The 11,664-nt window shown below is 35.7% G+C and overlaps 1 protein-coding gene across 1 annotated transcript in view; it reads left to right on the top strand.

The window, feature by feature from the left end:
• The window catches only part of MSH4 (mutS homolog 4), a 92,627-nt gene that overhangs the window by 28,241 nt on the left and 52,722 nt on the right, over positions 1–11,664 (top strand). Inside the window, exons 7-9 of the mRNA XM_045291737.1 lie at positions 420–593; positions 5,078–5,250; positions 9,017–9,084. Of these exons, the coding sequence (XP_045147672.1) occupies positions 420–593; positions 5,078–5,250; positions 9,017–9,084 (415 nt within the window). The remainder of the gene's footprint in view (positions 1–419; positions 594–5,077; positions 5,251–9,016; positions 9,085–11,664) is intronic.

Below are 11,664 nucleotides of genomic sequence, written 5' to 3'. Positions count from 1 at the left end.
GTGGTTGCATAGGCTGGTGTGCTTCTTCCATGTGGGCTTTGTTGCTTCTGAGCTTGATGGCTGCTTGATTACCTTCAAGCCTTTAAACCATCATCATTTTCTAAACATTTATTTTCTATTTGAGCCCTTGGAATCAGCTCCTTAAATCCTCCCTCTAACATATGATTTATTGGAGTTTAATGTACATTATATAATACATTATGCATTATATCTAACATCCACTAGTAAGTACCCATTTTCAGAAAATTAATGTTTATTTTTATATTTAAGAGGTTATTTAGTTTTTAACAATAGGCGCTTTTTTCATGTGCTAAGCAAATATATATAATACTTCTTATAAGAAATGTGTTTCCTTTTATAGCAATAATTTCTTTATTCTACAGACTTACAGTAATTATTTATCATTGATCACCTTACAGGTATTACTGCCTTGCAGCTGTTGCAGCTTTGTTAAAATATATTGAATTTATTCAAAATTCAGTTTATGCACCCAAATCGCTAAAGATTTGTTTCCAGGGTAGTGAACAGACAGCTATGATAGATTCCTCATCAGCCCAGAATCTTGAATTGCTAATTAATAATCAAGACTGTAGGTAAGACCATTCTGTATTTTTTCTTACAAAATGATGTAGTAGATACTTTTGTGTCATTTTTTTCTATTAATAGTTGCTTTAAGTTTTAAAATTTATTTGATGGAAAAATATTGATCAAACATTTTGAATCATTGTACCACTGTTAACACTGGTTGATTGCATCACCAAAATTAGGTTTTAAAAATATATTTTTGTCCACAATAACGATGAAATTAAAATAACCAGCTTAAAAGCTTCAAACACAAGGAACTTAAAGGGCTCTGTAATTATTTAAATTAAAACAAACAAAAACTCACTGCCATCAAGTTGATTCTGACTCATAGTGACACTGCAGATACCTTCACTTTCTCACGTGGAGTAGCTGGTGGATTTGAACCACTGACCTTGTGGTTAGCAGTCCAGAACTTAACCCAACAACTCCACCAGGGCTCCTTTAATTATTTGAGTCGAAGATAAAAATATCTGGTTAACTTGGTCTGTGCTGTTTAAGTGCTGCTGCTGTTAGGTGCCATCTAGTCAATTCTGCTTCATAGCAACCCTGCACACAGCAGAAGGGAACACCCTAGGCCATGTACCATCCTCACAATTGTTCTTATGTTTGAATCTACTGTTAGACCACTGTGTCAGTCTATCTCTTTGAGGGTCGTCCTCTTTTTCACTGCCCCTCCATTTTACCAAGCATGATGTCCTTCTCCAGGGACCGGTCTCTCCCGACAACATGTCCAGAGTATATAAGACAGTCTTGCCATCCTTACCTCTAAGGGGCACACTGACTGTATTTCTTCCAAGGAACATCTGTTTTTCTTTTGGAAGTCAATGATACTTTCCATATTCTTCACCAACACCAGCATTCAAATGCGTTGACTCTTCAGTATTTGTTATTCAGTATGCAACTTTCACATGCATATGAGACAATTGAAAATACCATGGCTTGGGTTAGGCTTACCTTAGTCCAAAAAGTAACATCCTTGTGTTTCAACATTTTAAAGAGGTCTTGTGCAGCAAGATTTACCCAATGCAATGCAACCTTTGATGTATCGACTGCTGCTTCCATGAGCACTGATTGTGAATCCAAACAAAATTAAATCCATGCCAACTTCAATCTTTTCTCTGTTTGTCATGATATTACCTATTGGTCCAGTTGTGAAGATCCTGGTCTTCTTTATATTGAATTGTAATCCATACTGCAGACTGCAATTGTTGATCTTCATTCGCAAGTGCTTCAAGTCTTCCTTACTTTCAGTGTCATTTTCATATTTTTGATTATTAATAAGCCTTCCTCCAAGGCTAATGATGAATTCTTCTTCATATAATCCAGCTTTTCTGATTATTGGCATAGCATGCAGATTGAATAAGTGTGGTGAGAGGATACAACCACAGCAGTCTCTTGATCCATCTACAAGTTCTGCAGGAGCACAATGAAGTATGCTAGAATTCCCATTCTTCTCAAGGCTATCCATATTTTGTTATGGTTCACAAAGTTGAATGCCTTTTCATAGTAAATAAAATACATGTAAACATCTTTCTGGTATTTTCTGCTTTTAGTCAAGATCCTGCTGAATTTGACAATGATATATTCTTTGTTCCACATCCTCTTCTGACCTAACCATCTGGCAGCTCTCTGTTAATGTACTGCTGCAGCTTTGTTGGATGATCATCAGTAAAATTTGACTTGCATGTGATATCAATGATATTGTTTTATAATTTGCACATAGACCGTATTATTATCATATAGTAAGTGTATTCATACCAAAGGCACATAACAAGTAGGATCAAAGCAGAGAGGTAGTTAATTCAGCTTAGGTAGGAGGTGAAGGGGAATAATTAGGAAAGGACCTTTAAAGGAGATGATACCTAGGTTGAATTTTGAACTATCAATAAAAATTATCCAGATGAAGTAGGAAAGGGTGTCCTGACCGAATAACATGAGCAAAGATCAAAAGGTTTAAACAATACCAAATCTGAATACCTTCTTACCATTTTGAAGGTTGCAACCCTATTCCAAAGACATTCTCTGTAGCCTTGACTACCTCACTAGTCTCTTCTCTGGCTTTTTCTTACCAACTCTCCTACAATCAGCCTTCTCAGCACAGAAACTAATGATCCTTTTAATCTAGAAATCAGAGTTTGTTAGTCTTCTGGCTTAAATAGTCCAGTCTTTCCCATTACATTTAGAATAGGATTCAGACTCTTTACTGTGACCTACAAGGACTTCTCTGATTTCTTCAACTTTATTTCCCTTTATTCTTATATCCATTTGTTCATCAACCTTGATTTTCTGGTTTTAGGGTCAGACTTCTTGAGCTTGAATTGCAGCCTTGTTACTTACTAGAAAACCTGGAAAAGTAACTTAATTTCTCTGTTTTTTTTTTCCAGTTCCTTTGGTTATTATATGTATCTAACAATAGTGCCCACTTCATACTATAGATGATTAGAATTTAATTTAAAATGCTTAGAACAATGCCTGGTATATATTAAGTATTCAGTATATGCTTGCTGTCATCATCATCATCATCATCATCATCATCATCATCATCATCCTTATACCATCATTTTTTGCATAGCTACCTCTTACCATTCAACTTTCAGATCATCTGTCAAATACATAGCCAAGTCTTTCTCAACCAGTTTAACTAGAGCATTCCTGCCACACTATCTATTCCTGTTTTATGTTGCATTTCTGCCCTTGAAATTATTTTCTTTCTTTATATGACTATTTGTCAGTTGTCTGTCTCTCCTTATTCTCTGTCATATTTATAGAAATGGACTGTTGGTAATGAATTAAGAGATTATAAGAGCTATGAGGGTAAGAATCATGTTTATCTTAGATGTTCAGCACTTAGCATAAAACATGGGATACCATGTTTGTTGCTAAGTGCTGTTTAGTTAGTTCCAACTCATAGGTAATCCATGTACAACAGAATTACACGGATTCTGCACCAGTTCTGTACCGTCCTCAAGCTTGTTGTATTTGAGACCCTTGCTGCTGCTATGGTGTCAGTTCAGATTCTTGAGGATCTTCCTATTTTTCGCTGAGGCGTGCTTTATCAAGCAAGAAGTCCTTTTCCAGGGAGTGACACCTCTAACAACATGTCCAAAGTTTCTGAAAAGAAGTCTTGCTAGGCTCAGCTTCAAGGAGCATTTTTGTTGTACTTCTTCCACGACAGATTTGTTTGTTCTTCAGGGAGTCCTTGAGACTTTCAATATTCTTTACCAATATCATAACTCAGATGCATCACCTCTTCTCCAGTCTTCCTTATTCATTATCCAACTTTCACATGCATATGACGTGATTGAAAATATCTCTAAAACACTTTAAAGAGATCTTTTGCACAGCGGATTTGCAGTAAATTTATTGAATGCTGTTTCCGTGAGTGTTGATTGTGGTTCCAAGTAAAATGAAGTTCTTGTCAATGTCAGTCTTTTCTGTTTATCTTGATGTTGTTTATTGGTCCAATTGAGAGAAAACTTTAAGTTTTTGTAAGTTACAGCGAAGGCTGAAGCCTTTTTTCTATATCAGCAAGTGCCTCAAGTCCTCTTGGCATTCAGCACTTAAGGTGGTGTCATCTTGTATTGCAAGTTATTAATGAGCTTTCCTCATTACCATTTCTGAAATTATATTGTCCTTCACATAGTCCAGCTTCTGGATTTATTTGCTCAGCATACAGATTGAACCTTTATGGTGGAAGGATACAACTATGACACACACATTTCTTCATTTTATGCTATGCAATATTTCCTTGTTTTGCTTGAATGACAGCCTTTTGGTTCCACATGAGCACAAATAAACTCTCTAGAATTCCCCTTCTTTTCAATGTTATCCTTAGTTTGTTGTGATGCACACAATTGAATGCCTTTGCATAATCAATAAAACATAAGCTTTTGTTGTCGCATACCATATGGACTCTATAAATGTTTTTTGAGTATTAGAACAAATTAACATTTTTATATACACCATAACCTAGTAAACAGTCCAATGAAATGAATTCTTATAACAGATAATTTCTAATGATCATTTAGAAATTATGAAATTTTCTTTTACTTGTAACTTTTCCCTACTTGTTAAACCAAAAGTTATTTTACTAAATAGTCATTTATTTTATCAATGTATACATTTTTTCTTCTAAGACATACTATTAATACATTGATTTGATTGATGGAATGTCATGGGTTAAAATAGTATATAAGTTTTTAATTGTAATTAGCCTATGAAAAAGACATTCAGTGCAAGGAGAAACTGAATCCTTGGTATTCAAAGCTCCATTGACTGGCAACATACTTGGGAGATGGTAGAAGTGGAGATTCTCAGGTCAGATCTTAGACCTTCTGTATCAGAACCTGAATTTTAGCAAGTTCTCAGATGATCTAAAGTTTAAGCATCTTTGTATAGATTGTAGGATTATATAGTTAGAAAGTTAAAATGTAATTATTTTGGATTTCCTTTTGTGTGTTTAATGAAAATATTCTAACTTATGTTTTCAAAGGAATAATCACACTCTCTTTGGTGTTCTAAATTATACTAAGACTCCTGGAGGAAGTAGAAGACTTCGTTCTAACATATTAGAACCTCTTGTGGATATTGAAACCATTAACATGAGATTAGATTGTGTTCAAGAACTACTTCAAGATGAGGAACTCTTTTTTGGACTTCAGTCAGGTAAATTGATATTGCCTAATTTTAGAATTATAAATGACTAAGAAAAGTAAAAAAGAGACACAGGGTTAAAGGCAGGCAGTTAGAAAACTGACAGGAAGAGAGTTACATAACTGCTGTTTTTCCCTCTTCAAGAATAACCACCTGGGACCACTTGAAAAAAGTATAAATCACTCTCAAAAACTTTGAGACCACACATATATTACAATGTTGATCATGGCTATCAGTCATTAACAAGTTGTTACTTTATTATGTATAAAAATGGGTAAATGAATAAACTAAACCAAACTTGTTGCTGTTGAGCTGATTCCAACTCGTAGTGCTCCTATAGAATTAGTACATTATTATTTTTAAAATAATTCTTGTGTGATTTTGGTGAAAGTTTACACAGTAAATTTGGTTCCATTTTAAAATTTGTGCAAATGTGCAGAGCTATTGATTACATTTATCATAATATGTCAACATTTTCATTATTTCCATTCTGGCTCTTCTGATTCCATTAAATAGTTTCATTGTCACTCTCCAACATTGTAATCTTTAAAGTAACCGTTAAACATTGGTCATGCATAGATTTTTTTCTTTAGAGGAACAGAATACTCACAGGTTATATTAGTTATCTGCCATTTTGTTATGTAGTTGAAAGGTGACTTCTGGGAGTGGTTTCAGATCAAAGTAAGGAATATCTCACGGTGATATGCTCAGGGTCTTTCTTTAGTCTCAGTCAGTAGTCCAGTAAGGTCTATTCTTTCTTAGGAATTTGAGTTTTGCTCATGTTTCACCCATTTTGTCCTGGATTGTCTCTTGGGTCCTGCGATGTCACTTCAGTCAGTAGGTAGATGGGCACTATCTAGCTTTGCTCTCTGGTTTGACGAGACTGTTGTTCTTTTACTTGAGTCTTTGATTTCGTTCTCTCTCTTTTTCTACGGGCACATAGAAAATAATAGTTGTATTTTTATTTATTCATTTTAAAAAACCATTTTATTGGGGGCTATTCCAGCTCTTGTCACAATCCATACATACATACATTGTGTCAAGCACATTTGTAAATATATGGCCATCATCATTTTCAAAACATTTTCTTTCTACTTGAGCCCTTGATCTCAGCTCATTTCCCCCACCCCCCCCTTTCTCCCTCATGAACCCTTGATAATTTATAATTTTTTTCTTTCTTTCTTTTTAAAATCATTTTATTGAGGGGACATACAGCTCTTATGATCCATACATACAGTCATTGTGTCAAGCACATTTGTACATTTGTTGCCATCATCATTTTCAAAACATTGTCTTTCTACTTTAGCCCTTTTTATTTTTAGCTCCTCATTTTATTCCCCCTTCCTTCCCCACTCTCCCTCCATCACAAACCTTTGATAATTTATAAATTAGTATTATTTTTTCATGTCTTATACTGACCAATGTCTCCCTTCACCCATTTTTCTGTTGTCCGTCCCCCAGGGAGGGAGTTATATGTAGATCATTGTGATTGGTTCCCCTTCTCCCCCCACCTTCCCTTTATCCTCCTGGTATTGCTGCTCTCATTATTAGTCCTGAAGGATTTATCTCACCTGGATTCCCTGTGTTTCCAGCTCTTATCTATACCAGCGTACATGCTCTGGTCTAACTGGATTTTTAAGGTAAAATTGGGGTCATGATAGTGGAGGGGAGGAAGAATTAAAGAACTAGTGTAAAGTTGTATGTTTCATCGGTGCTATATTGCACCCTGACTGGCTCATCTCTGCCTTGTGATTCTTCTGTAAGGGGATGCCCAATTGTCTACATATGGACTTTGGTCTCCTCCCTGCATTCCTCCTCATTCATATTGATATGATTTTTTTTTGTTCTGTGTCTTTGATGCCTGATGCCTGGTCCTATTGACACCTCAGGATCACACAGGCTGGTGTGATTTTTCCATATGGATTTATTGCTTCTCAGCTAGTTGGCTACATGTTTATCTTCAAACTTTTAAGGTCCCAGGTGCTATCTCTTTTGATAACCAGATACCATCAGCTTTCTTTACCACATTTGCTTATGCACCCATTTTGTCTTCAGCGATTGTGTCTGGAAGGTGAGCATCACAGAATGCTGGGTTATTAGAACAAAGTATTCTTGCATTGAGGGAATACTTAGAGTAGAGGCTTAATGTCCGTCTGCTACCTTAATACTTACTTAACATATAAATATATGCACATAGATCTATTTCCCTATCATTATATATAAATATATTTTCATGTGTTCATGCCTGTATTTAGACCTCTATAAAAACCCTTTGCCTCCTAGTTTTTTCCTCTTATTTCCTTTTACTTTCCTCTTGTCCCACTATCTTGTTCGGCTTTCATTTGGGTTTCAGTACTTCCTCTCATCAACATTGCCCTTGATCAAACCCCACCAGGCATCCTGTGTGCCCTCCTTGCCATCGATTTTAGATCACTTATTGTTCCCTTATCCCTGAGTTTGTTGACACCTCCCTTTCTTTTCCCCTGCCTCCCCCTCTCCTGTGCCCCCCCACCCCCAGAACCATTGGTCCATTGTTTTCTCCTCTGGATTGTTTGTCCTGCCTATCTTATCTAGAAAGACATGCGGGAGACAATAATAAGCACAAAAACAAGACAGAGCAAAACAAAATAACAAAAGAAAACAAAAAACCCCCAACAAAACAATAAAAAATGAAAAAAATAAAAGTGCATAAACAGTTATAGGTCTGTTTGACTTTTAGGAGTGTTTTCTAGTTGAGTCTGATGGGGTGCCACTCCCTGGCTCCAAAATCTATTTTGGGTATTCCCTGGGAACTAATTTGCTTTGCTCCCCTTCCTGCTCTGTTGCATGCCCTTAGTGTTTCGCTCCAGTGTGTCAGTGTGGTGGGGTCAAATAGGCCACAATTCCTGCACTGTGTGCCCAGTGTTGACCCCCATAGCACAATAGGTCAATGAGGGACTTTGTGTCTTGTGGTGGGGCCTGCCCTGTGGTCCTCTCTGCATTGGTTGCTTTGAGCAAGAATATTGTCCTCGGAGCTTGGTGGGCCAGGATGTGTTCCACTGTCTCTCTTTCTCTCTTCATTTGCAATAGTTGTATTTTAGATGCTGCTTGCAGACTGTTAAGATCCCAGATGAGTCATGCATTCTTAAAAGATCTTTATGTTAAATGGTTAAAGTAAAACAACAGACAAGAACAAGAAAAACAAATGACAAAAAAAGTTTCAGGATATTTAATAGGAATTAGAATGGTCTCAAAACAAATTTATTAAAACACTTCTATCTATAAAATTAATTAAGAAGTGAAAAGTAAACTTTTGAGCCCTGGTATGTTCAAGGCACTTTACATGTACTGCATGTTCATCCACACTGTAATCCTCGGAATTAGATACTATTATTCATGTATAAGAGAGTTGAAAAACAAAGATAAGGAAAGTTAGGAAATGTTTGGGGTTTACATGGTTAGTGGATGACTTGATCTCTCGTTTGGAGATTGTGGGAGGGAAGTAAAGAGCAAAAAGATGGGATGAAATGTATAACATCCAAAAGTCACAAATGGAGTTTTCAGAAAGAAGGGGATAGTCTAAGTGTTCAATTTTGAGGAGAGTTTGTGAGTAATCAAAACCAAGAAAGGACCATTATACACCATTATTTTGTTACTGTACATATAAGAGGAAAAAGAAAAGGAAATATTAATATTTACATGCAGATTTGTATTTTTGTATGATAATATTTTACATAGTTTATATTATCAATTGTACCATAAAGTTTTAAGTTTTTATTTGTTCTTTTTTTTGTTTCAGTTATATCAAGATTTCTTGATACAGAACAACTTCTTTCTGTTTTAGTCCAAATTCCAAAGCAAGACACGGTATGGTTTATGTATACATTGTCTTAATGTGATATAATTTGTCATATGGTGATGTACAAACTGGAAAATAACAAAATGTTTTAGAAAATAATTTCATCATTAACATTTGGAGCATTTATATGCTTTTATTTTAAAGGAAATTAAGCTATTTCTCCTATATATTATCCTATATGGTGTAGTGGTTATGCTGCTAATTAAAAAGTACGTAGTTAGAAACCAGCAGCTGCTCCTCAAGAGAAAGACCAGGCTTTACTCCCATGAAGGGTTACAGTGTCAGAAACCCACAGGGATAGTTCTATCCTGTCATATAGGGTCACTGTGAATCAGACTGGACTTGATTGCAGTGGGTACCCTCTAGTAAAATAAAAACCATTACTTAGGTAGTTGAGAAATTGCTTTATCTTCATTAACTCGATGTTTACTTCATGGGTTTATATATGGTTTAAAAAACTTGAATGCAATAATAACTGATTATTAAATAACTAGTTAAAATTATATTAACGTGAAAGATTATACATTGTTTTTAAATTTTAAATCATTTTATTGGGGGCTCTTAAAATCCATAAACCAATTATATCAAACAATCATACATATGTTGCCATCGTCATTTTCAGAACATTATCTTTCTACTTGAGCCCTTTTTTCAGCTCCTCTTTCCCCACCTCCCTTCACCACTCTTCCACCTTTGTGAACCCTTGATAAATTATATATTATTATTATTTCAGATCTTGTACCGTCTGCTGTGTCCCTTCACCCATGTTTCTATCCTGGGGTGGGGAGTGAGTGTTATACATCCATCATGTGGCATCAGTCCCCCCTTTCTTCCCCTCCTCTCCCTCCCACCCCTCATGTTGGCGCTATTCCCATTACTATTTCTGAGGGGTTTGTCTGTCCTGGCTTCTGTGTGTCGAAAGTTCTTATTTGTACCAATGTAAATACTCTGATCTAGCACAATTTCTGAGGTAGAACTGGGGTCATGGTAGTGTGGGAGGAGGAAGCATCAAAGAACTAGAGGAATGTTGTGTTTCGTCAGTCCTAAACTGCACCTTGGCTGAATCATCCCTTCTGTGTGACCCTTCCGTGAGGGGATGTCCAGTTGCCTACAATAGGTTTTGGGTCTTCACTCCAACTTCTCTCCTTCGCATCATTATAATTGTTTGTTTCTGATCTCCTGATAACTGATCCTGTCGACGCCTCATGATCCCGCTGGCAGATGTGCTTCTTCCATGTGGGCTTTGTTGTTTCTCTGCTAGATAGCTGTTTATAAAACTTCAAGCCTTTAAGACCCCCAGTGCTATATTTTTAATAGCTGGGCACCATCAGCTTTCTTCACCATATTTGCTTATGCACCAAAGATTTTGCATTCTTATGAATGTGAATTTTGTTTATTCATCAAATGTACTTTAAAAAATAAAACAACTTCTTTGAATGTGTCAAATTTAAGTACTTAGTATTATATGCACATCTTATAAGAAAATAATAGTTTTAATTTTACTATTTAAGGAAACTGAACAATATTTTATTTAGTATACTTTTGCCCATATATTTAAAAAGGACTATAGACTTTCCCATCAGTTAGGCTAATCTATATGATAAGTCTTTAAGAATTGTGAAGATACACTCTTAAAATTTATTTATGAAATACAGAAGCTTTGGCTGTTGGATATGGGCATAGAGCCGATTGTTTCCTTAAATAATTGAATATACTTTATAATTCAATATATGAGGGCAAGGAAAAAAGTCTTGCTGTGAAATCATATAAACCTTTGTTAAACAAAAATATCAAAATATGAAGCTATTTTTTGATGCAACCTTTGTCTAGTCTATACACTTCTAAAGGCAGGACCTCCATCTCTCAACCCTTCCCATTAGAATTCTGTGCTCTGCAATTTATACATATCAAGATGACAGTTCTGGCATCCTTGAAGTACTAAAATCATGGTCTTTTTCAGTATTTTTGTTTGGACAGAAATAAAGTCTGAAGGGGCAAGATCAGGGCTACAGGGTAGATGAGATAAGAATTTGCCAATGAAATTCTTGTACGATAGCCTTTACTACCTTTGAAGAATAACTATATACATGGTCACCATAACCTTCCAAGCATATCTTGATTCCTTGAATTTAACTGGCCTAGCAGATCCCTGGAAGCTACTGTTTGATTGGAATCTCCTTTTTTTAAGGTACTCTGAGAGACTAGGACAAGTGTATTAATGAGAGCTCTTGTTTGTAGCCATTCCCTGGTGGTAGGGACATGTTTCAGTCTGTGGACTACATCCACACATAGAATGGAATAGAACTCAGGTAGCAGTAGGCTTTGACTTAGCCACCTATACAAATGAAAAACTTACCCAAATTAGCTGGCTTCATACAGTGAGTTTAGAAGCATTTCTCCCGCTTCAATTTTCCTGGAGAGTTTTTATAGTGTAAGCATTATTTCCTACCTAAGTTGTTGGGTACATTTATAAGTGAAGCCATCAGAGTTTTTGGTTTTCATTTAAGGAAAGTTTGAAACTCTAAATTCAGTTTCTTAAATAGGTATGAGGGTGTTGTGTAATGTTTCTTATTTTTAAAATGAATTTT

The sequence above is a fragment of the Echinops telfairi genome, unplaced genomic scaffold (assembly GCF_000313985.2).
Source record: "Echinops telfairi isolate 266 unplaced genomic scaffold, ASM31398v2 ScPeMD7_443;HRSCAF=831, whole genome shotgun sequence".
Classification (NCBI taxonomy): Eukaryota; Metazoa; Chordata; class Mammalia; order Afrosoricida; family Tenrecidae; genus Echinops; species Echinops telfairi.
This window is presented reverse-complemented; position numbering and strand designations above follow the sequence as displayed.